The 27521-nt window shown below is 37.4% G+C and overlaps 2 protein-coding genes across 2 annotated transcripts in view; one reads left to right on the forward strand and one right to left on the reverse strand.

Annotated features, from left to right (window-relative positions):
• Window positions 1-7966, forward strand: LOC139713711 (ciliary microtubule inner protein 2B-like). Its single transcript, XM_071625416.1, has 7 exons — window positions 1-210; window positions 1226-1301; window positions 2554-2737; window positions 3393-3620; window positions 4109-4289; window positions 7190-7317; window positions 7826-7966. Exons 1-7 carry the CDS (start codon window positions 119-121, stop codon window positions 7939-7941), a joined length of 1005 nt encoding a protein of 334 aa, XP_071481517.1. The 5' UTR covers window positions 1-118; the 3' UTR covers window positions 7942-7966.
• Window positions 7967-13786: 5820 nt separating this feature from the next.
• Window positions 13787-27521, reverse strand: part of LOC139713712 (uncharacterized) — a 33333-nt gene continuing 19598 nt past the window's right edge. The window contains exons 3-5 of the mRNA XM_071625417.1: window positions 16468-16695; window positions 15679-15916; window positions 13787-14095 (exon numbers count right to left, since the gene is read on the reverse strand). Coding sequence (XP_071481518.1) covers window positions 14091-14095; window positions 15679-15916; window positions 16468-16695 — 471 coding nt within the window. The 3' untranslated portion in view covers window positions 13787-14090. The remainder of the gene's footprint in view (window positions 14096-15678; window positions 15917-16467; window positions 16696-27521) is intronic.

The following is a 27521-nucleotide window of genomic DNA, read 5'->3' on the forward strand; positions in this document are numbered from 1 at the left end:
AGTCTGTCGTCAGCTTTCTTTACGCGATCGCTTGCGTTGGCCATATTTCTGGCATAAAACTGCTAGAACAGTTGCACATTCTTGAAGAAAGTTTTTAGGAAGAGAAAATTTTGTCAAGATGATGAACACAAGTATGCCAAACTCCACTACGTGGAATATCAAGCGCCGGAGAGACTTTGCACAGCTAGCGGACGGAACACAAGTTCCGGGGTGAGTATACCTATCAAAATTGAAGTGGTGATTATACGGCATGCATTACAATACGTTGTCATGTGTGATCCAGACGATAGGGGTAGATATATTCAAACATATTACAACAGTCTTTATTTCTTGTTTAGGAATACATGCATATAATGTTTATCTCTCATTATTCCACCAACCATGTAAATTAATTGCCTGTGCAGGATGCATGGAAACATATAGGCCTATCTCACCAATTAACCAATTATGAGTAAAACGTTCAGTCTACAATGTGTATGTGCACACTGTCACTGTTTACATGAGTTCATTATGCGTAACGTGCTATGTTTGTAATCAACTTCCTTGGCAACTCTCGAGAACTCTTCTAATCGTGTATTCCCTCGTGCTTGTGAGTCATGCTATTTGGAAGATTGAGTTCATGTTGGTATTACTGAATGTACAACATTCATCTTTTCATGATCAATAATGTTTTAATAGCTGACATGTTGATACTTCTGGGGTTAATTGTGGCGAATTGAAAACTACAACATTGTAGTAACGTCAATCACATCAAAATCATTAGAACCAAGTTTTAGGAGATGTTAGAAGTATATAGAGTAAGTCACATATAATCATGAATTTAGACATTTAGACATGATTAGAGGATTTGTTTAGCTCAATCTATATGCATCTTTTGTAGCAATTTTAAGGTCTTGTAGACATTCTCTTGAAATAAGGAAGTGCTTTAAAGTTTTATTTTACAATGTATATCCTTATCTCTTTTAAGGCAATTGTGTAAGATTTGTTATCCTTCTGTGTGTTTTCTTTTTATAAGCCATTCATATGTTTTTGGGTGAAGATGCATTAACTGTAGGGCCTACAGGAATTATTTGATGTGATTCTCAATTTGAAAGTTATGACAACCAACATGTAAAGTATAGAATTTTATGAATTTGAAAATGTTACATCATTTGCATGATTCGTCATACCAAATGGACCATCATTAATTTTCTTTGTTCTTCCATATTTCTGTATCTTCCATCAGATACTGTGGCTACATTGAGCAGTACAAGTATCATGTGGGGGATACTTATGGAAATGCAACCAACAGGTTGGAGAATGTAAGTGCAAAATTCCTTCAAAGTACACATATGAGACACAAACATACATCCCCTTCCTGTAATTATTATCACAAACTAGTGGAGACCATACTCTGGGTACACTGGTTGAACCCTTGATAGATTTGTGAATTTTATCAACCAAAGTCATTTTCTGCAAGTTGTTATGGAACAATAATCTATCCAAATGCTACTAACAGGTGGGTAAAGTGATATAGTGTAAATGGTTACCCATGGCCGTAATAGTACTTGTATGTCACTTACAAGGCCAATCAGTGAAATTCTGCATTTATGTTGATTATTGATCTCCATCATCAAAACCATTAAATTTCTATCATTTATTGACATCATTTTGTTTCTTGTAGCCCTCTGAAAGTGGTAGAGGTATATAAGCCTGGAGGTGTATTGTATATCATGCTGGTGTACATCAGGTCTCTCACACACCAGATTGAGAATGACAGTGATCATCAAGCTGTTGTGGTGTAGTAGTTTGTCTTCATTTATTGGGAAAAAATAGAATTTTTACCCCCCCCCCCCCCCCCAAAAAAAAAAAAAAAAAATATATATATATATATATATATATATATATATATGTATATATATATATATATATATATATATATATATATATATATATATCTTTTTAAAAGATTGGAGCATGGGTGGTGAGATACAATGTAAGCACTGAATAATTAGTTCAAGAAATTCCTGGATGTGCCCTTGTTCTTTATTGGATTAAATTGCTGAGTTGTCTGGCATTTTGTGATTGGGGTAATACTGCTGTAGGTGCTTAAAGTGCTTCAGTGTATAGTTCCTCTTCATTTACTCTTTAAGTGTATGTAGTTACCATATCTGCAGCATATCTTTGCATGTGCAGTACACAGTTGTACAGCATGATCTTACAATAAAACGAAGCCATATTGTCATGATAGAAAGGCAAAGACTGATAGGTATACAATCAATCCTAATGCTATCGAATGATTTCCAACCGAAAGGGATTGACTCAAAACAAATACATTGATCATATTTAAACTGATTTTTAGGGAAATGATGGGTTAGTTGTTGAAGACATTTCCAGCAATGCCATAACATCTTTAACTCATTGAGGATGGGCTGATTTTCCTACAACAAGTATTTACCATAGATGCCTGTCCGAGCGTACTCGGGCCTCGTCTTCAATGGGTTAATGATGTCACAATTACGATCGTTGCAATTAATCTTTCCTTCCCTCTCTCTCCTCTCCTCCCTTGAACAGAGACGGGCAAACCGCCATCCCATCATCTCTTCGTGGCCAAACAACTATTTCGAGGCCTCCACGAAGCACGTCGGCACAGGCCTCACTGGAGCCACCACACTGCAGGGAGAGAAGCGCCCTCTAAGGCTGCCCAGGTCAACGGGAGACAACAAGCTTACCGAGAAGATGGTGCCAGGATACACAGGTAAAAGTTAGATGGATATGACTTCAATGCACGAGGAAGATTCTTGTAAAGGGAGATTTTCCCCAGTAATTTACTTTATCCATATTCCATATGCTTATGATAAAAAGAAAAGTGGGAATGAGTACTGTAATTGATAACAGGATGTGTGTGAGTTTTAGAGTGATCATCTCATAATCGTTGGCTGAGAACGAGAAGGACGTTAGGGTGCCTCGAACACTATGGCTTTGGTGGAAGGTATTATAAAAACCATTATCATTCTCATAGTATAGGAGATGGGCGTTTTAAATGATCTTTTGATCTCATGAAGTCCATGGCATTGTAGAGTTTTCTCAATTATTGGTTGGTATCAAAGTTACACCCTGTTGCAGTCAAACTTCTAGTCAGAAAACCCTATGATGATGTCATTCTGCAATTATGATCATGATGGATTATGACTTAAGATTTTCTGACATCATAGTCTGATGATGATATGATTACAGGTACAGCGTAATCATTGATTGGTCAGCTCATTCATATTTATCCCTACACAATGGCTGGAGATCCATGCTTGCCCTCTCACCCACCTATAGTTTGTAGGCCCTACTGTTTATTCAGTCTTGTGATGTGTATTGTGAATAAGTGTAATAATCATACACTATCAACTTTCACCCAACAGGATACATTCCCAGAATGCCCTTCAAGTTTGGCAACACTTACAAGGAGGACTGCGACGTCTGCATCGACGACTTCCTCCACAACACAAAGACTCATGACCAGAAGATTCACAACCTGAAGACCACGGTGGTCCAGTCTAGACCGCTCCGCCCTGCCGCTGATGACAAGGTCGTCATCAAGCAACTCAACTTCTACCGAGACAGGCATCCCACTAGCAAAGTTCTCCTAGGTGAGCTATCCATCTCATTTGCAGACTTCGGTTGCAAAAATGGGGTAAATGCCACTTTTAGACATTTTACAGTGATTCCATCATCAGAAGAGAGCAAAATGAAATCTTTCTGATTATACTAAACCTCTTACATAACAACAAATATTTTTGAAGTTATGATGAAAAATATTCCACATTTTGCTATTATTTTCTTCGTTTTCTTAGCAGCTTTAATTGCAAATATTTGTTTATTATTCTAGTCCCCTCTAAGTCCTAACCTTCTTTTTCTCTTTTCTCATATCTCCTATCACATTTCTCTTTCCTTGACACTCTATTCCAGTCTCTAATCTGGTAGGAGAAATTGATTATCTAAAATGCTCCAGTCTTGAGTTATAGGAAAGGTAAACATATTTCAGTTGGGAAAATCTATTGGTAAGTGTTATATTACTTCTCTAAAAGTGCAATATTTATATAGTAATCACTCATTTTGCAATTGCCTCCTTTCTCAGAGGACAAGAGGGAATCCAGGGAGGCCCCAATGCCTGGCTACAGGGGTTTCATCCCCAGGCAAGGGGTGACAGAACTGGGCCTCGGTTCCAGGTACCACGAGATGTGTGACAAGTCCCTCAACGTCTTCTACGATGAGACCGACAGACATGCAATCATCTCCAAGCCCGGGTATATACCAAGGTGAGTTTTTGCACATTATCCCTCACGTTAGTATGTGCTCAGATTATTACTTTTATTATTATCATTATTAATGTTATCATTATTATTATTATTATTATTATTATTATTATTATTATTATTATTATTATTATTATTATTATTATTATTATTACTATTACTATTACTATTATTATCATCATCATCATCACCATTATCATCTTCATCATCATCATCATCATCATCATCATCATTATTATTGTTATTATTATTACATATTTGGCCATACTCTCTTTAAAAAAATCGAGTGAAAATGTTCTAGAAGGAGTGAATAACAGAAAAGAGTGAAATTAGAGTGAAATTGGAGTGAATTTTGAGTGAAAATGTTAATTTTCACTCAGTTTAGAGTGACCTCAGGGATCACTCAAAGATTTTGGAGTGATCCCTGAGGTCATTCCAAAATCAGTGATTTAGAGAGTACAATTGCGATATACAGTACAATGTCATGTAACATACATACAGTGGTATGCATGTAACATACATACAGTATGTTTACAGTGGTATGCGTGTATAGAATGTAATGGAGTGACACATGGGCCAGAGCTCACAAACGTAAAACTCTTTACTAGTACCCAGGGGCATGTGAGCCCTCGTGTGTCACTCCATATCACATTATAAGGATCAATATAATATCAAATTTGATTCATTGTAATTATCAATAAAACAAAAATTGGAAAATAAGAAATCGTTTATATACATCAATCGTGTCGTGATGATACTATAAACGAGATTTGCAATTGAATACATGATATCCTATACTATAATACTCGAAGTTGTTGTTGTTGTCGCGGCCTTATGTATTTCCTGTTTTATTTCGGCGTTGCTGGTTTCTCTATCTCCTCCCGAGCCGTCGGCTCCGGGCAGTTGCGACCGGTGCCGTCGGCCGCAGGAGAGTATCCTACATCGAATGGCGTGGGTTTCGTCCCCTCTCCGCCTCCGTGTCGACGTCGAGGACGAAAAAGAAAAATTAATTAGCGACATGCATAATGCATTTTTGTGCGTGACGAAAGAGCCGAGCGTTTCAATATTCACGGAACCTGCGCTGGCCTCCTGCTTTCTCGATCTTCCATCTTTTAGCTTGCAGAGACACTGGGGGATACTAAAGATGATGGTGCAGCGAAATCTCTGACATCTTCCGGCGGACGCGCACGCACACACACAATGTACCTCGCAGAACTCTATACACACTCTACACAGTGTGTATATAGTTCTGTGATGTACCTTTGCCTCCGCCTGTTACGTGTACTGAATGTATTGACGATGGTTTCACGAATCTGTGTGTGCGTGACATGGACTACAAGGGCATTTACGTACAGTTCGCCATTATTGGCGTCCCCAAATGAAAACAACGAACGTTGGTTATGTAATTGTATTTTGCACAACTGCAGAATACTATATGCAGCTCAGGTACGTCATTTAGTTTGCTCGCCGTTTGCTCTCAAGTCCGGTGTCATTGTATGCAGACTGTTTAGGACGCGGCTAAATATATTTGCCGATCGTACCTTACATATCAGATTACACGCGCAGCTGTGTCCATTCGTTTACTGCAGAGCTGCTGTAATCATACATATTCATAAGATGAGCGGACGTAGAGGAAAACCTCGCTTTGCCGACCGCCTATTTTTAAAATTGCAAGTGGAAATAAAATGTGTGGTTCTATGGTCTATCAAACCAAGTTTTGGTGACAAAAAAGAGGGAGCAAATGAAGACGAATGCAGTGATGTATATATTCTTCTTTCTTCCATAACATGGGAAAAATATTAAAGAAAAAAAAATACGAGGTCGTGAGAACCTACTCCCACGGGTGCCTATTAAACCTGATGACTATGATCTCCCCCTCCCCAAATAATAACAATGATGATAATAATAATAATAATAATAATAATGATAATAATAATAATAATGATAAGGATAATGATAATAATGATATAATAATAACAATAATAGGAGCAATAATTGTAGGCCTAATATTAATTATGATAATGTACAATCTGAAGCAGATGTAGTTCTATATTGATATGATATATCAAGCCAAGTTTTGGTGATTAAAAACAACAAGGAGGGAGCAAAATTATGAAGACGAAAATATCTTATTTTTCTCTCATAACGTGGGGAAAAGAAACATGAAAAAAAAAAAAAAAAAAAACCGAGGCCTTGAGACCAGCCGTGGATTCCCGCGGGTGCCCGCGTGGATGCAAGAGCAGGGGGTAATCAAAGTCATAGTGTTAATATCTTCCCGTTTCAACGGGAACAACCTGTGGGCAGAACTTTCGGGGAATCTCATTTGCGTTTTTGGTAATTTTTCCCTGAATGTTTTTGTTTTTTGCCCTGCGGAGGTGGAAATGTGTGTGTGCGTGAGGGGGGGGGGAGGGGTGAGGGGCAACAAGACAACTGTTGGACTTCAACGGGTGCAAATAACCCCTCGAAACTCAAGTTCTATAATAAAAGCAAGTAGTGGCGGGAATGATCCCTACCAATGGACCGGATCGCCTGGCATATACTACAAAAATGTATTATAAAATTTCTGGGAAGGGTGGTCATTTAGAAGACAGCACAATTAACGAAAGAATGAGAAGACTTTTCTTTTTATTTCTTCAATAAAAATGTGCAAAATCGTATTATGAGAAAAAAAAATAAAACCCCTCAGACCCGTGGATTTCCACGGGTGCTGCTAGTAACTAATTAATGATGCAACCACCCTCAGTAGGGTACAAGTACATGTATATAATAGAAGGGGAAGGAGGATCCCACGTGTTGGTATGTATACAGTGTACTGTCGTTGACCCTGTCATCATTAAAATCGGCATCACATTATTCTAATAATTCTGATCTAATGAGAATCACTGTTTGTTCTACTCTTCTAGGACCAGGGTACCTGATGAGGAAGCCAAGGCCAGCCTCCAACTAACAAGGGAGGACCCAGGAACACTCCATCAACGTCGCCTCTACAAACAGATTGGCATGGTTCCCAAATACACTGGCTACTTACCTCGTAAGTTGTCCTATTTTGGAATATACATGTATCTCTTTCCTTATTCATTTTGCTAGAAATAGATGATTTTTAAAACCCACTTTATAGTCACAGTATGTTGAGTGGGTGCAAAGGTTTTCCTGGTGATAATGCTGGATGCAGAGAGTAATTACAAACTTACTGCCCGAGTACAGTCAGTCTGATGGATGATAAACGGTAATTACAAAATATCTGAGCTAGGCCAAATTTAGTTTGACATGTGTCATTAGAACAATTTGTCAATGGTCAAAATAGTGATAAGCTTGACGAGATAGGTAATTTAGCACTCTGACTGTGAGAAAATATCCAGTTGAAAGAAATACTACAGATATACACTTGTCTCTGATATAATATACAAGTGACTCTGCATATAATATTAGCAAGCAGCTCCTTAGCATTCATTTGCTTTGAAAATAGATATCCTATATGAAAAAACTGTGTGTGCCAAATGAATGTCAATATCTTTTCCCATTCCCCTTTCTATTTTCAGAAATGCGCTTCCGCTTCGGACACACCTACGGTGATGCCTCAAGATCTCTTCCTGTATGTACTCACAAGCAGGCCAACTATGGAAATCACCTTCAAACTCTTCAACAATCCGCCTAGGAGGTTTCAGTCGTGAAAAAAGGAGAAAGTTTGTAGTTTCGTTCTCAAATGTGGTCTGTTTGGCTGAAATGAGAGTATTTTTCTTTGGCAACACATTTTTCTTCCATGATAATCAGGGCACAGAGACATTTCCAAACCTTGATTTTCTATCGATGAGGAAAAATGCTTTCCAGGAAAAAATTTGGTCAAAACTGAAGAGTTGATATCAGCTACTGTACAACCAGAAACATTTGTGGCATGAAACTTTCACGAACTGGAGCTGATGACCTTTTTTGCAGCATAAATGTTTCAGGAATTGCTGAAGATACTGTTGTACAGCATTGTGCTGGCATTCAATGCATCTAGTAGACAAAAACTTTTGCATGCATTTTACGTTCATGAATCTTGGTTCCTTGCAAAATTCATGAAAGTTTCACGCATGCAAAAATTTATGGTTGACAGTGTCCCTTGATGTACTTCCTGTCACAAAGAGCAATTCTGGTCAATTTTCTGCCATTTTGAGATGCTTCATTTTTCAATGAAGTTTCTCATTTCAGTAGTGTATATTTGTGTTTGGTGCAGCAAGGGTATCAACTTAACACATTGCAGAGGTCAGAGTATGATCAAGAACTTACTATGCGATTGTGACCGTTAAAAGTAGCTACATCGTATCACTATGCAAAAGCTTTTCCAGTAATTAGAGTATTATATGCAAATGATATTTTTTAACATCTTTAAAGAAAAGGCATAAAGGGCTACCAAAGAAAAAGAGCAGTAGAGTTAAAATTGAAAAATATCTTGAAGTTTGTCTTGCAACAGTTAATGTGAAACCAGAAACATTCAAAGCATGAAACTTTCGCAAAATGGAGCCAACAGCCTGTCTTGCAACATGAAACTTTTGCAAATCACCACTGGCATTCAACGGATAGTGTAGTCCTACCCGTTTGCGTGCATATTACTTCATGAATCTTTGCTTCTCACGAAATTCATGAAAGCTTCATGCACATTCATCCAACTGATCAATCTGCACAGCAGATAAATATTTGAAATCTAGCCAGGCTGATTTCCCCTTTATACTTCCAAGTCATTACACATTCTGCTGCTACTGAAAAGGTAATGGTGACACATGTTATTTTTCAAACACGAATGCAGTCACTTTTAATGACTTTTATGCTGATAATACCGTGTAGAGAAAGTAGCAAGCAAGCAGCAGTACTATTTCTATGTACTCGGTTCTCTGTTTGAGCCTCTGGACCAACAGGATGTCTGTTTACCAATTTACATTATATATATATTTCCCATCTTCAAATTGAAAGATTTATGACTGCTGTGATTTACAATATCTGCAACTACCACGCGGCATATTCATGCGTTCAGTGTGTTAATAAATGGTTAACTTTGAGGAAATTTTAGTTATAGATGATCCTTGAGGCATTATTGTTTTACCACTGCAGTGATATAATTCACACAGATTTATTCTTAGTAACTGTTACATTGCTTGCAATCATAATATGAACCAGAGTGCTATCTAAATAATGATATATGCACTTCAGAAAAGTTTCTAGGTCTATATTTCTCAGATTGCTTCCATATCACACACACACACACACACACACACACACACACACACACACACACACACACACACATACACACACACAAATGCACAAAGTAGGACACAAGTAACATCATGTGTTTGAGCTGAAAGATTTATTCATAACATTCCTTTGATTTCACCATATTCTAAAAATATAAAGCTTTGATACATTATGTACATAATTCTGATACTGCACATCACTGCAGCACAAGAGTGGCTAGCTTCACCTGTGCACAAATGAACAAATTCAGTTTGTACATTTTTTCTACATCATAGCTAAAGGATACTCATGTGGTGTTATAACTTTCAAATATATGCAGACCAACAAATATATCATTGTTCTCTGTGGCGTATTTGCAAATCTCACTGTATTCTCCACCGAAACATTAGAGGAAAATCTCTCTTTTTCATTACAATATTTTCCAGATTTGAAAAGAGGTAGAAGAAATAAAGGCTGGATTTGTGTGGATTGTGTTCCCATTGTAACTATATGACCGTGCAACCACAGATCAATATTACAAATTAAGTAAAATGTGATGGAATATATGCATGGTGCATGCAGTGTGCTCATAAAGGTACAAGGCATATAAACCTTTTGTTGAGGTTACTCACTGACTGATGTAGAACTTATTTGAATATATAAATACAGTGTAGTATACAGTGATGCAACTGTGATAATATGCTGCAATGTATTTTGCTTTCAGAAGTAATAGCTAAATACTTTCTCATTCCACAAAGATTGTTAGGAGAGAGTGGCAGCTGCATCATCCACTGATCGGCAAACAATTGATATTTTGGGTGTTTGTTTCTTCTGCTATATACTAACTTCTGGTAAAAGTATTGTCGAATGCTTCACTTTGAGGGGAGGGGGTTAGAATTAAACCCTAGCAGACAGGGGCTAATCATTTCTTTACATTCTGCATACCTTCCAATGAACCAACAGCATTTGTGACCGCCATCAACGATGAAAAAAAAAAAATTTTTGACCTGATACCACAGGCAGCGACAATGATTATTAATTATTCCAGCAAATGCTATGAGTTACATAATTGCGGGACAATTGAACTCTCAGTCATATATAGCGAGTTTTAATTGTCAATTTTGTGTTGCTGTAAGCAACAATAATTCTTAAAAGGCTAGAAATGTTTGTATATAATTCTGAGTACATGGTGAGAGATATTTTCTCTCATCTCCAATCAATTGTATATTTGTACATTACACAATCTTATTATTATTTGCTGTTGATACACACGTGATGTTTGTAAAGGTACCTGTTTTTCTAAGAAATAAAAATACTTGAAATGGTACTGGAAATCAATATCTCACGCCTCATTTTTCAGATGTCTTGTATGGTAATTTGTCTATACTAGTTATTTCTGATGGATAACAACCAGGTAGTATATAACCCAATGTGCAGATTCACAAAATTGACTTTGCACATTGGCAAAATGTGGGGGCACAAGTGCAACAGAGGCCATTCTTTGTGTCCTAACCACGTGTTTCTGATCTCATCTGCATGTATAATTTTGTTCAGCATCTTGTACTTCACCCATTAAATATGCCAGCTCACATATTATGCTGTTCCCAACCAAGACAAGAAAAGCTTGTAAAGTTTGTTTAGTCTTCTTTTTTCAACCAAAAAGTAAGCCCTCTTGTGGTGACCATGCCAAGATTATTTGTGGCAGGGCAGTTACTGGTAATCTTTGTTAAGCTCTACCCTGGACCCTTGACATAGGCCAACCCATGACATGTAAAGAGGCAAGTTTCAGCAGTGAGGAGAAAGAAAATGCAAAATTGTAACAGGTATCTGTTTGCCATTTAGCTGCATCCTGCAAGTCATGAAGCATCCCTATTCACCTTGGTTCTGGAACAAAATGTGTCTTACCTTACAGAGGTACTTTTTTTAGGACTACAACCTATCATTAAGTGTGAAATATGGCCCCATGAATAGACTAAAACCACAACATGTTTTTAAGGACCTTCTGGGAAATTTCACAGTCAAGTTTTCCTTATTTCCAATATCTTATTCTTGAAATAAAAATCCTACTAACATTAGTTGAGATCTCGGCATAAGAAGGATTAATGAGAATAATGGTAATAATTTACATTTATGTAATAGCAACATTTGTTTGATTTGTTTGATAGATACTTTATTTTCTGCAAATCAATATACATAAGTTACATAATCATGAAAATGCAGGAAATATACAAAGTAAATTAAACGCAAAGTCGTTTGACTTGCATAAACCACGATACATACTAAGTACATAATCATGAACACGTAGGACATATGTAAAGTAAATTTAACACAGTCTTTTGACTTGCATAAACAACGATATGAAAGAAATTTAATATACAGTATGCATGTCTATGCAGCAGTGATAAGAATAACATATATAGTTAAGAAACGATTATGCAGAGGGCCGCCATTATAAGCATTGCTTGAAAAGATGGCCGGCCCGAGGAAAAGATAAGGACGTACAAGGTGTACTGAGTGTGAATATAGTTGCAAATACAAATTTTCTCTTGCTTTTTCCCACAAGGCTTAAATATTCTGCCACAAAACACTCATGGCTTTGCTCAATATTTTTACTTGTATAAATGACCTAAGAATGCACATTAATTCTTGCAGAAATAGCAATTTCGAACAAATCTTGTGCAGTGTTTTAGCATTCACATAAACTATGATTGGAGTTTGAAAGGAACATGAACAGATTTGAAAGCATGTTTTCCATGAATGCACTTCTGCCTGCATAAAGAAATTCAGGAGGTCTAACATCAAAAATATTTCATGATTTTCATGAGAGAAAATCTCCATGAGTCCAAGGTATTTTTAAGAAGCACCTTTAATGGCAAAGAGTGGAGTGCTACATATTTGTCACTTTACCTTTTAAAAAAAAAAATGCTGAATACAATTAACTGCATAGCTACACTAACTTTTGGCTGCTTATCATGCCAAAGTAGCAACATACCATTATTTTGCTCCTTATTGAGAACAGAGGTCTTTGACAAATATACATCATTTTGAAGAAAGCAGAAAATAACAGAAAAAAATACCTGAGAATACATTATACTTCCATACAGATATAGTCATTAAAGTCCATAAAAGTTTTGGAGTACTATTTACAATGAAAATATATGCCTCTTGGCTTTCTGTGTTGACTGAAATATTGTAGCCTGTAGATATGCTATTTACATATATAGTACTATTATGACAACAGGTACAGCAAAATTTCCTACAAAACTCACACTTATCAAGATAATATGCTTTAACACTTCACTGATAATCATCCAAAATGGGAAATGTTACAAGGACAGTTTTACGCAGCTTTCTTACTGATTTAGATTATTAATCAGACTCTCAACAAGTAAAGTAGTCATTATTAAGTACACATGCATATATGTATATATACATACACATACTGATATCTTAGCTATAGCATTTTTTGTTTTTGTAGCTTTAGCATAACATAACGCATTTTCACAGGCAAATCTGTAATCATCTTGCAGCAAATCCATTAATTATGACATCAAAGCAACATGCAGCATCACTATCAGGCAGAAAGTATTTCAGCGATTCAGACTTACAGGGACCATAAGAGACTAAGCAATTAATCGGCAGGCTGCATTAATTATTTCATTGATCAATTTGATGTCTACATTCCTTTCCACTTCAAGTGTATGTCAGTATCAATATTTACATCCTCTCAGTATTCACTAGAAGTCAAAAGGAAAGAGTATGTGACATTTTGTGTCAGATAATGACCATTGCTATTGTTTTTTTTTTGTATGCATATCCATCCATTTTTCAGCAGCTTTGTGTGGCACACATTTTCACTGTCATGATTGTGCTTAGAATTTAGCCTGCATTCACGGCTTCACGTGGGGTTTTTTTTCTTTACTTTCCACTGATGTTTCTAACATGATCTCAAAGATAGTAAGACAAAACTCTCTTCTTTCTTTAGTTCTAAAAAAATTACAGTAGTGCTTTTGTGATGGTCCATGACAGGTCAACATCTTGGGAAAATAATGTGAACATATACTGAAAATCTTGCAAGCTAAAAGTGGGCCACCACAATTCAAGAGGAAGATTTTTGGGGTGTTTTTGGTTTGGGGTAGTTTTTTTTTTTTTTTTTTTTTGGGGGGGGGGGGGTGTTAAAAAAGAGATGTGCAAAATTGTGACTTGACTGCACTGAAACAATATATCTGATCTCAAATTTATACAAAAGCATACAAAATACTTCTTGATCATTGAAAATTGGGGTTTCATTAGATTTCCAAAGTTATTAAACTCATTTTAAAGAACGTTGTCTTACACAGAAACTCTGTTACACAAGGGAAATGAGCTAGTCTTACTTAATGTGACATGTAACACACCAGACAGAATTAACACAGATAGTCTTTAGTGCAGACTGAAGAAAAACAAAATTGAAGAAGCCAGCATCTGATTTCTTGGGGATGCACATCCACAGCAAAGTCATCTGTCATAAGAGACATTAAGCGATAGCCCTGGCAGCCGACTTGTTTGGTCTCAGTTATTCATCACAGTACTCCCATCCGGATCTGTCTTCCTTTAGTCTTTGTAATGATGCAAACATATGAGAGAAAGAGAAGTAGAGAATTATATAGACATAAAGATTCAGATAGAAAGATAGAGAGAGACAGACAGACAGACAAACAGATGGGCAGACAGAGAGGGAGGGGAAGAGAGACACAGACAGACAGACAGACAGACAGTCAGTCAGAAATAAATAGACAAAGAGAATGGAAATGTGGCATGATAGGATCATATTAATAGAATTATTGATCAACAATTTCAGTAGAAAAGGGCAATATCAGTGAATTGTTTGTGCCAAAATGGCACAACAAAGTCAAAGAAAACAAGTGTCATTATTATTCATACAAAATTGCATTATCCTGTTATTGTACAACAATAAGACACCCTCTTTGTTTCCAGTGGTGGCATCACATATATGAGAGGAAACAGGCATTAGTCATTGCTTTGTGAATTGCCCTGACATAGAATTCCCAAAATCTACGATAAACACTCTCACACTCTTGTTTTCACACTATTCACTTCTGATTCACTGCAAACACCCATGCTACCTAATTCTTAAATGATGAGTTGGGGGGAAAAACACCTCACAGCGCACTCACTTCATGATACGGTCATGTTGTACCTTGAAATGTGTGCATCGATCTACAGGGCAGTTCCACTTAATGTACTGAGAAGTCAAGAGATGAGGGGTCTAATTATAGAAATATATATGATATCCCTACTCATTCTCAGCAGGACAGGTATGTGCCCAAAAACTCATAAACGGGATGGGAACATACGTATTTCATCCCGTTATGTTTCAGACTAGGAGGAGAGAAAATAAGAATTACTTGAATCTCTTCCAACTGGTACTCTGTTCTTCTCGTGCATACCAAACCCATTAAAGGCAAGTCCACCCTCATATACATATGGATTGAGAGAATGTAGCAATATCAGTTGAACACATCAGTGAAAGTTTGAGGAAAATTGGGCAATCCGTTATGAAGTTTGAGTCCCGCCATCGCTGGATGAGAAGACTACTATAGCTTATGATGTCATGTGCGTAGAATGATATAAGGATAGTTTAAAGAAAATTCAACATATTTTCACTTTTCTTGCATAATAATAGAGCACATGACTTGCCTCTTTCAGAAGGTGGGGGAATAATATTACCCTTAACATATGTCAGTAGGGAGTCGAGGGAATATATACTTTTTTCTGAAAATGAAATTTTGTGGAATTCTCTTTACATTTTCCTAATATCGTTCTATGCATGTGACATGATACACTGTAGTAGTCTTCTCATCCAGCAGTGACTGCGCAGAAACTTCGAAAATTCATAACTTTTGAACAGATTTTCTGATGTTCCTCAAACTTTCACTGATGTGTTCAATTTACTCAATTTCATTTACTCAATCCTATATGAATGTTGACTTGTCCTTTTACTGAGGGACTCCTCCCCCATGTGCACCAAGCAGTAACCCTACCAGTTTTATAGTGTCTCACAGGCAAAGGGTCAAATGGTCCCCCCCCCCCCCCCCCCCGAGACATGAAGATGCTCTAAGGTTTCCTTTATACAAAGTGATGGCTGCAGTATCCTGCACGGTCCCACTTCTCAACTTACCTAACATATAGAATTCGTCGTTAGGCCTGAGGCTGGTGAAAATGGCCATCCTGTTTGCCATCGCGAAGAAGCAGGCAAAGTGGCCAATGTCGAAGGCGTCACGCTCGCTGAGGCCATGGACTTCTAGGTTGGTGAAATGCTCCTCCGTGATTGGCTGGTTCTTGGTGACGGCCATGGCAAACTCCAAGATGGCACGCTGTCTGTCTGTCAAGTTAGCAGATTTCCAGTTGACCGTCACCTTCAAGGTGTTAAAATTTGAGTGAGGGAACAGAGAGTGACTGACCACAGTAAGCATCTACCACAGGTATACAACCATGAGTTTTGCCCGAGACCTTGACAGCTGAATTCACTTAACACTCTTCATTCTTCTGTTAATAATTTTGAGTATTAATACTATGGCTTTTATGCAAAACACAAGTAAAATGCTACCTTTATCTGTTTTGAATACTTGGTATATACAGCATTTACAGGAGAAATTGGATGTACAACAGTATATGAATAGGTTTTACAGATGTGATTGTAAAATCATAGTCTCAAGTAATTTAGTGGAATGGCAATATAACCATCAAAATGAATAAATTGTCTTATCACTTACTCAGTATCTCAAAAGCCATTCAACAACAACAACAACAACAACAACAACAACAACAACAACAACAACAACAACAACAACAACAATAACAAAAATGAAAACATGATCATGGCATCATATCTATGCAGGCAATTTTGCCATTTACATAACATATTTCCAGAGAGACCAGTGCGGTATTTGGCCGGCTGATGAATTACCTGATCGGTGAGCTGTGGATCCTCAGTCAGCATCCGGAGCATGGCTCGGTGGGAGACGGAGCAGTACAGACATCTGTTCTCGCTGCTGATGGCCACCGTGATCAGTTCCTTGTCGGCCTTGGTCAGGTTACCCCTGTCGGCCATCAGGATCTCGTAGTAACCAAAGAATGGCTGGAAGGACTCCGGCACGTAGGACATCAGCTTGAAGATGTTGGGAAGGAAGCCACTCTGCATGTACAGGGAAGGGAGGGAGGGAGGGATTGGGGTTGGGGTAAACATTATGAATACTCTTGGTGAGAGAGGTGTTTTTGCTTGTTCAATTCAACAAGAGAGAATGATATGTCATAGATTTTTACACCACCTGATATTTGCCGTAAATTCTATTCAGAGAAATTCATACATATTCCTGCATATGAAGAGTTTTATTGCAAAATGAGCTGAGAGCCACTTTTATGCATTTCAAAGTAAGTCCATCATCAGAGAGGGCAAAATTAAAACTTTCCAGTAATACCTCACTTGTGACATAAAAAGAAATATTCTACAAGATTAAAAATATCCTGTATTTTCTTATTATTTTCTTTGTTTTTTAGCAGCTTTAATCACAAATATCTCAATTTTACAAGAATGGAGTTAGCTTGTTTTGTGATAAAACTCTTCATATAATGCTCTAACAGAGTCACTGTCAGGTTCTGAAATTATCGATTGAGGTGCAGGCAGACATTTATACTCTGTGCAAATTCAACATCAAGAATCTTTTTGCAATGTTGACTCAAGTCACGATACCAATTATTCATATCATCACTATTTATGCAAATGACACGAGGTTCACGTAATCAGCCAGTTCACTGTTGTGAACACATTCATGGACATTTTTCATATGAGGACCTCCCAACAAGATATCCATCCATCTGTACATACTTAGAATCTGGTTTGATAGCCCAGTCATTTTTCCGGCCGTCAAGGCAAGTCTCTGGTTGAACAACCTCTGTTTTACAAGCATGAGCACACAACTTGAATATTTCAGTAAACTGACATTCGACAAGTGTATTATGTGCCTGTTTTCCTAACAGAAATTTCCACTGACAAGAAAGCTTGTTCATGATTTGCCTGATCAGTGATGATGCATCAAGATACACAACTGGATTCCAAGAATTAGAGTATATATACAGTCATACTGTTCTATCAAAGGGAAGTTTTCCTCAAACATACTGGGTATGTGGATTTGATGAATGCACAGAAACAAGTGAGTTATTCTGTGAAAGTCGGAGGAAAATTCAAATGTTACGAATTCTTCAAAGTTTTTGTAAATTAAATTCCATGTGCCACTCCCAAGATGAGAAATCTTATTCCTATGTAGAAATCACTTGGACATCATACACACACACACACACACACACACACACAAAAAAAAAAGTGCTACGCCTATCAGAGTAACACGTACAATGATATTAAGAAATGTTAGGAGAACTTCACAAATTTTCAATTTAGTATATGAGCAGTTCACATTCCGTCAAACTTTTATTGAGATATGTGAGGCAAATATTATTCTCCATGCCTTCAGGGAGCTAGGTCAACTTCTCATTTGACATCCTACAGAAAGATATTATTTGTGGAAATGCTAGAACCAAATTTAAAGGAATCATAGTGTTGCATGCTTTTCACAAACTTGCAATTTTCTTTTTCAAACCTGCCCATACGAGGAAAAATTCTGGCACTCTGCAGCAGCAAATACTTCTCAATTAGGATAGGGGGTTAGGATCTCGTTCAATTATTCAACATGAGAATTATAGGAGAGGTTTGACACCCACATTTAATGATGGCTATTTTGAGCGGCTCGTAAGAAGACTTCTTTTATGGCCTTGACGTATTCAGGAGCGGGAGAGGTCTTTGTCAGATTCGTAATTTTAGCGAGGTCACACGATTGAATTAGTCCCTTCTACTCCCTCTTGCATTACCCCACATTTTAGCAAGAAGTCAGAATGCTGTGATTAATTCCGAATGCTAACAACAGAAACTACAAGTGCTTTCAAAGTGCATTCACCTCAAACACTGTCTGGTTAATGCATGAGACCAGAAGGTTACACGATGACGCTATTTCCTGGTGCTTGAATACACTTTACAACTTTACAGCAAGAAGTTCTTGGCTTGTCGGGCTAATCTAATTCCAGGAAGGATGCGTTCTAAAGTTCACAATCTAAGACGGTAGTTGATGATGATGGCAGGGTAGAAAGAAGAAACAAATAGGAGAAAAAATTAAAATAGTTACTAGGATTTGTCCCCGTAACTTTGAGTTAACTCTCAGACAAATTAGTAGGGCTGAATGTTAGTTTTAGTCAATTAGATGTGAGTTACTGCATACCTGCAAATGCACTGTATGAATACTGCGAATGTCTTTAGGGAGCATGTCGACTGCAAGTAAAAACAGTTGTTGGGCACAAAAGTGATGGAGTACTTGTAAAATATATGGTTTACATATACACGTATATGAGTAAAATCAGACAGATAATTATCAATAAGACATCTTCCTAGTCGAGTCTCTGGTCTGTTTTTCACTGAGGGGTCAAAATTAGGTGTTTGCAGTTTGGCTATACAAATGACACTTCGTGCCAACAGAATGTTGCTGATGAATTTGATTAATCAGTATATTTTCCAACACAATCATGAAGAATATGCCTCAGGTTTAGATCATATTTACTAATATCAGGCCCTAATGAACCAACAGCTATTGTGAGCTTGCCAGCCAACGTCAGTTTAGATGTCTTACTAATGTGCGAATAGCTATGAATGGGACAAGATCAATGCCATTCACTTTTTCTGTTGGAACAAAGTGCCTCGGTAGGTAAATGAAGACTTAAAACTTGCGCTTCCAAACCAAAATACCATCGACAGTGTATTCCTAGTGACCACTTTTTCAGGTTATGTAATGTTTCCTCATATTAATCATCATTTTTTACTATTTATTGTTAGTTTCTCATTGGGCAGAATTAATCTTCTCTTTCATTTGTGCTTGTTGTTTTCCATATACAATTTTTGTCAAGATGCAGTATGTGTTCGTCAGTAGCCACCTGAATCGCTGTAAGTCTAAAGTTGATATTTCAATCAAATTTTCTCTGATGTGTTCTTCTAATATTGCTGCATTCATTCCATCCACACATATTAAGACTTGTCCTTTAATGAACCATCTGCAGAAACTACTACTTTTGCATCAAGTGTGGGGTGGTGGTACATGAAGAGTATGGGTGTATTGGTTGAATCGATTGCCTCAACATCCTGTCTACAATCATATCTCAGTGATAATGTAAAATTCTAGTACTTTCTTTACAGCAAGAAATCTCCAGGTGCATCAAATTAAACTGAACAATGGAGTCTATCTTGCTGATTTGATTTGATTTGATTGATTTGATTGATTTGATAGATTAGACTGATTAGATTGATTAGATTGATTAGATTGATTAGATTGATTAGATTGATTAGATTGATTAGATTGATTTGATTGATTTGATTTGATTGATTTGATTGATTTGATTGATATGATTGATATGATTGATTTGATTGATATGATTGATTTGATTGATTTGATTGATTTGATTGATTTGATTGATTTGATTGATTTGATTGATTTGATTGATTTGATTGATTTGATTGATTTGATTGATTTGATTGATATGATTGATATGATTGATATGATTGATATGATTGATATGATTGATATGATTGATATGATTGATTTGATTGATTTGATTGATTTGATTGATTTGATTGATTTGATTGATTTGATTGATTTGATTTGATTTGATTTGATTTGATTTGATTTGATTTGATTTGATTTATTTTATTTTATCTTATTTTATTTCATTTTACCTGACTGCAAAGGAAGCAATGAATGCCTATGAGTAAACAGCCATGGGAATGACGGCTGCAAGTCTCATCCAAATGACTAGACAATGATACGATGCCTTGCCTCGGGCACAACTGCTGCAGGAACAGGACTTGAACCAGTGATCTTGTGCTTAATGATTTGTGGTCTGGATTTGAGCCATAGCAACTCCTCTTGTGTGAACTCTCGCTCTTTCTCTCGCTCTTTCTCTGCTTTTGTCTTTAATCTAGCTACAGATGAGAAACCCAGCCATTTTCCCCACAATGATACTTGCCCAGATCTCAAGTGTACCTTTTTTTTTCAGACCTCACAATATCACAATAAATTGAAATGCCTTCACTGAAATGTTAAAGGTATGGTAGAAATTAGTTCTGTTTCCTGTTTTATGCCACAAGTCAAGCCCTGAAGAAGACTTGTAAATAGGTCGAAAGCTTGGCAGAAAGTAAGAAAATATGCAACTTCCTACCAGTTCCTCATTTATTAGTCACAAATTCTTCTTACTGACATGTATTTCTCTCTAAGAAGTCATATTTTCCTCAAATTTCCAATATTCTCTGAGACGGCCTAAAAAAGTTAACCAATGGCAGCCAAGACGGTTGATGAGCCTGGTGTCACATCCAATTGGCGTCACAACAAGAATGCATACTACAGAATTGAGTTGCATTCTGCATGTGGTACTTTGTAAGGACAGAATGTTATTGATACATTTAGAACTGTAGTTGCTTCCTATTCAGTATGACACCCTGCCCTACTCTGACTTTGTTTCTTCACCTCCCCCCCCCCTCTTCCTTTGTCTCCAATTTAGCTAATAATGAGTAGCAGAGCCATATGGCTGCAAAATGATCAAATCTGAAGTATATTGTCCCTCAGTCCTTGAGACAAACAAACAACAATAGCACCATGGAAACGCTTCCACAAGAAATGTAATAAGCTGGGTAGAAATTAGATCTGTATTCTGTGATGCTGTCTGTATCCTTGTCGGCAACATCTGTCTCCTTTTGTGTGTACTTCTCTCTGAGTTTTCTAAAAGAAGTCCAAACATTCTCTAAGAAGTCTTAAATATAAGCCAATGACAGTTAAGCCAGTGATGGACCTTGATGCGTAACATCTGATTGGTGTCGCTAGAAGACAATAAAGACGGTAGTTCAGTGTCACATCCAATTTGCCTGCTCGGTCTCCGAAAAGCTTTGTTCCAATTTCCTCAGTACTTTTTAGTGCCAAGGCCTCTGTCCTCCCTGATTAGAGTCTTCTGACACTTTTTGCGTCCATTTGGAATGATTTATCCCCATCAGGATATTAATCACACAGGCTACATCCACTTTTAGGGGCATCGGCGGCCTCCTAAAACATGAATATACTTTGGGGCGAAGACAGAAGAGTTTTTGTCCCCGAGAAGCAAAACTGGAAGTTGTCAGGAGTTTGCGCAGGCAGGGAGGTTCATCTCACCTCCCTAGCACAGGGCACACAGCTCACAGTTTGAGCCAATGTGTTTAAAGGGTCCTCTGATGTTATGCCAAGTTTTGTGCCATTTCCAATGCAATCTCTTCACAACCTTACGCCTGCTATGCATGATATCTACACCCACAGAAGACATATCAATTTGATGGAGTTTGATTTTGATTATTTATGTTTGCTTTTTGTATTTTCTTCACTTCTCATAGGGTTCTCTTCCTTTATTCTATTTGTACCTAAAGTACTCCAATGAGTGCATTTGGCACATTACAAATCATATAAATTCTTATCATTATAATCATAGATATCTATGGTATATTTTTCTATTCGATTATGTTTCTGAGATGAAATACCTGCAACAAATTCTTCTGATGATATCATGTTGCATCTATACATCTTCAAAAAATACTTCAGCAGATATATCAAAATCATCTGAAACAAATGCAAACACTTCAATGTTTACCAAAATGTGATCAAAGGGGACATTCTCATTTTGAAGTGATTGTAAAGTTTGGCCATTCTCTGTCCACACTGCAACCAAAAATCATGATGTTACAGCACTTGCAATTCGTGGCTTTGGTGTCTACAATAACTAGGCAGGTTGGCTGAACATTTTGCAAGTGGCCGTGGGGAGGGAATCCAATCATTGAACCGAGGTTACATGACAGAAATCATGTTTTGTTTTGTTTTGTTGCTGTTGTGTAAGCATCCTCACTGGGAAAGAGAAATGCACCCTGACCTGCAATTTTTCCTGGCAATGTTTCGGATGACTTTTGGCACAGTTGCCCAGCAGTTTTTATTGAAATGTCATGATCTTTCTAATGCTACAAGGTTTACAGTCAGTGTGAATGGTCCACAGGAAACTCTCACAGATAAAACCTGCCAGAAGATGATTATTGCCAGAAAACAAGAATGCAAACAAGAGACCCAGGAGTCTATGGCGCAAACCTTCACCTTCCATGTATTCTAGTGACTGTTACCCAAGAAGAACATAGCAAACTTGTGGGTTTGGGGGCAGGCAAGGGGGCATGGTGTCCAATAATTTTGTATATTTTACACACTGGCAATAGTACCTGGCAAGTTTGTAGAAAGTCTGCCCATGCATTTTCACAAAGAAAATCAAAATATGTGAAAACTGGCCCCAAATTTGGTTCTGGCTTCAAGGGCCAGGGCCACCCCTAGATGTGCCATATACAAATTCAAAAGTGCAAGTCAGTGATGTATTTACTCAGGGCATTTCTGGCTCTATAAATTTTGTTTTAAAAAAGATTTATAATTATGGAGGCTCTGTCCCCTCCTCCTGTTTTTGTTTTGTTTTGTTTTGTTTTTTGTTTTGTTTGTTTTTGTTTTGTTTTTGTTTTTGTTTTTGTTTTTGTTTTTTTGCTTTTTTTTTGGGGGGGGGGGGAGGGCAGGGAGGGCAGGGGAACATGGTGTCCATGTGTACAAAAAGGACCTATACTGGTAGCTTATGCCATTCTAGCAATAAAACCTGCCCAGTTTAGTGACAAATTTGACCATGTATATTTTCAAGAAATAGATAAAAAATTCACAAACTGGGAACCCCCAGATCTGCCATGAACAAACTTGAAACTAAAGCCCCCAAACTATACTAGTGCATATAACATTAACTTTGCTCTATCACTTCTGGTTCCAGAGAGCAAGATATGCAGAATTAAGGGGATGGTACGCATTTGAACAAACTGAGATCCTAGCCCAATAGGGATGCTACCTGCCAAGTTTGGTGAAAATCTGTCATAATACAGGTCTTTAAGACCAAACTGAAGATGTAAAATGTTCATACATGCCAAATGCAGAACAAATGATCACAATAGCTTACCTGAGCCTGAGGTGCACTTAAAATGAATGCCAGATAAACAATACTAAAGAAAGGAATACTTTCATTTTATGCTTGTATTTGTAAACTTTATTTTGTGAGTTCATCGTGGGTCATACTGTGATACATGGGATGCTGCTACAAATATATTCAAAATTCGGACCTCTACAAATTGGTTCTTGAAGTTAACTGATCCCAGAAATTACAGGTAATAACTCAAGTCATTTAAAATGAATTGAATTTGCTATGGTGAACAGTACTTCATGAGTTCTTAACATAGTGACCACAATGCTTACGTTACCACTGTGCAGATGGTTAACAATCACTGATTTGTGAACCCGCTTAGATTTGTTCCTAGATTGATAACCCCCGGTATGGGGCTGACATTTGTAATAAAGCACCAATTTCGGCACAAAAGATACGGTCAATCTCGATGCAAAGTCACATTCATCACAGTTACAATGGGGCATGATAACAAAGCCCATAAAATATTACTGAATCACATTTCTAACCCACTTTAGAATTTCTACATCAATCTACTGACTCTCCATGTTGGGTTTAAAAAGCATGTAAAAGAACAACAGCCAGTACACTAAGAAGTGTACTGTATTGCATATTGACAGGCCCAAGTATATCACAGCTTCAACACTGGCAATGTGGTTTCTTTCAATGTTAGAGTGTCAAAGGATTTTGTGTGTATATGTGTATCGTTTAATCATGTCCTAATGTGAAGATATTACTGGAATGTCAAATATGTTCTGTCTGTTAATACATATTTCCATTTCATGCCCTTGTGACACCGTGATATATATCTATATGTCTGAATGGATAAAATTCAGTTCATCATTTTTCTTTTCTTATCCATTGATATTTTCTGAGCAGGCAGCACATTTGTATGGTAATTTTTAAATAGCGTAATAGAGGTAACAGGTGCTAGGGTACTCCTGTTATCTTATGCAACATTTTGATGAACATGTTAAAGGACAAGTTCACCTTCATAGACATATGGATTGAGTGAATGCAGCAATATTAGTAGAACACATCAGTGAGAGTTTGAGGAAAATTGGACAATCTGTTCAAAAGTTATGAATTCTTGAAGTTTCTTCTCAGTCACTGCTGGATGAGAAGACTATTACAGCTTGTAATGTCACATATATAGAACAATATAAAGAAAATGTAAAGAAAATCCTACATATTTTCACTTTTCCTGCATAATAAAAGAATGCTTGACTTGCCTCTTTCAGAAGGCAGGGGGAATAATATTACCCTTTTTAACATGTATCAGTGACAAGTTGAGGAAATGTGCACTTTTTTCCCCCAAAAAAATTGTGAAATTCTCTTCATATTTTCCTTAAACTTTCACTGATGTGTTCTACTAATATTACTGCATTCACCCAATCCACATGTATTTGAAGGTAGACTTGTCCTTTAACTATTTTCACCTCTTCAATGTGTACTTTGGTTTACTACATGGACTCTGCTCTCAAAGACCATGCCATGAGTGGAAAGTACTCATTACAGTAGTCGTTGTACAAGTGCCATTGATTAAAAAGAAGTTTTGATGCTGCATATATTTTCAAGTTAATCATACAATTCATAAAGAAGGCATCCATAGCAAACAAAAATCATCTAGAGAAATCAGCAATCGACAGAAGCAGCAAATGACACCACAGCTCTTGAAATGAAATGTGTGATTGATTAATCAGTTCTAGGTTTGTCAAAATGACTATAAAGTACATAAATGACCTAGGGCTTTGTTGAAACACATTAGGATTTTTCAATGGAAGTCAGATAATGAATGAGCTTCGCGTTTTCCTCTATGCGATGTTCTACTCTATTTTGTAGATAGAAGCAATCTTGAGACATGAAAATGGCTTTCATAGGTGTGCATGATTAATATTACACCATGCATGGTAGAAAACATTCCCCCACAAAAAAAAACAACAACAACAAAGAATAACCATTATTAGACAAGACAAAGTGCTACAAAATAACTTTCTTGAAAGTCTCTACAATTAAACCTCATGAATATTTTCATGATGGTCATGTGGGCTTTGGTTCACAATTCAAAAAAGCTCCTTGAAGAAAAGCTAGCTCTCCCTCTCTTTCTCTCCTCCCCGACTCCCACCCCTCTTTTCCCTCCTCTCCCAGAGCAGATGTTGACATCTCTCTCAAGGTCTCCATAAATTCAAAATCAATCTCTGTCACATGTTATCAAAAACATTGCCCCCCAGGCTGCCCAGATCTGACCCACTTCTATCCTGATGGAGGCCAGGAATATTGCATCTACCAGAAGAGAGCCCCTACCCCCAAAGTCAGCCTCACACCAGACACAAATTTCCTCTTGGAAAGTTTCATCGAAGTGCAATGTAGCAGGTTCAACCTAAAAATCTCTCCCCAATTCTCCCTTTCTTCCTATCTCTTTCTCTCTGATTTTTTTTTTTCTCTCTCTCTCTGTCTCTCCTTTTCTCTCTGGGAAGGGGATGAGGATTCAGGAAGTTACTGACAATGACCTCAAAAAATGGTTGTTTGGGTCGCATCATTGTTCGTTGCGACTTCCAGCTCAAATGAGAGGAAGAACGCGTCAAGTCACATTGCACGAAATCACGAAAAACAAGGGCATTCCTGTGATCTTGTTGGAGGGACTTACGATTGTGGAGTTTTTAGATCTATCCCGAGAGGAATTAGAGAAGGAATTTTGAGTGGGCACTTCCATTCTTTTCGCAAAATAGATCAGTGTGTCTGTATACTTTATGTCTCTTCTTGCATTGATCATAAAACATGAGCATACTGTTATTCAAATTTATGCATGTCCCAATTTCACTCATTGCTTTTTTATGTATTGTTGAAAAAAATAAAAAATAAAGTTTGAATTGGATTTGAAATGGGGTAAGGGGAGACAGGAGGAAGAAGAGAAGGGGGAGTAGAAGGGTGAGGAAAAAGAGGAGAATGATGAGGAGGATGAATAGGGAGAATATGAGATGAGGCTTATTGTTTGGTTTTCAACATTTAGCTTCAGTAACCATCATAAAATATCAGTTTGGAAGTGACAATGATGATCAGTTTTCATCACATGTACATCCATCCATCTTTACAAATGTCAGTGTGTCCACTCGAAGGTAACCTTGGACAGTTTATGCCCCCTCTCGGCCACTTCTCACATGGTCTCAGTAAGTGGTATTCTCTGTATGAAACAGACGGAGGGGAGTATGAGGTCGAAGCGCTTCAGGAGCACTCCTGGGCCCAACTTTGTGGATAAATGGGATATGATTGTGTAGCACACAAAAAAATCATTCAAACTGCTTTTATGCTTACAGGTGCCTGATGGGGTGGCCCCAAATGAGGGTGTAGGCCATCACAATTTTTTTTTTTTTGGGGGGGGGGGGGGGGTGTGCAATTGAGATCGATGATCTTCTGGAAATGATAGCTAACATATCCTATCTACCCTCCATATCCATGGCAGGATGATGAACTCCAACACAGCAAAAGTGGTGCACCCATACCATCCTTGACAATCGTGTCTGTGCGTATATGTGTGGCCATGTCTGTGTGTATGTACTTGCAAGTACATGTCAGAGCAGTAGAAGATAGATGTATCTTTTCTCCTTCCATTCAGACATCTCAATAATACTTGTTTATGCTCAGATCAAAGAAATGTGATGCATTGCCAAAACAAACAGTGTACTGACACATCAAGTCCGCACGTAGGGAAGAGACATGACGTGCAGGGTGGAGGAATTCAAGATGAAAACATGATGTTTAGAGCAGTCTCTGAACCGCAGAAACCATCCAACTTGCATTTGTTTTGCTAATCCTCCCATACAACATGTCCTAAACTTGGGACAAAAAACTGACAAATCTTTTCGAGATATTGATTTATTTCAAGGCCAC

Source organism: Diadema antillarum, unplaced genomic scaffold, assembly GCF_040938485.1.
Source record: "Diadema antillarum isolate AM-2024a unplaced genomic scaffold, OU_Dant_1.0 seq00002037_RagTag, whole genome shotgun sequence".
NCBI lineage: Eukaryota > Metazoa > Echinodermata > Echinoidea > Diadematoida > Diadematidae > Diadema > Diadema antillarum.

What these genes read in the sequence shown, in the direction of transcription:
- LOC139713711 (XM_071625416.1), top strand. Translation starts at nt 119, where the DNA reads ATGATGAACACAAGTATGCCAAACTCCACTACGTGGAATATCAAGCGC. An exon ending in CAACCAACAGGTTGGAGAAT is followed by an intron (nt 1,302 to 2,553) that starts GTAAGTGCAAAA and finishes TCCCTTGAACAG; the next exon opens with AGACGGGCAAACCGCCATCC. An exon ending in GATGGTGCCAGGATACACAG is followed by an intron (nt 2,738 to 3,392) that starts GTAAAAGTTAGA and finishes TTCACCCAACAG; the next exon opens with GATACATTCCCAGAATGCCC.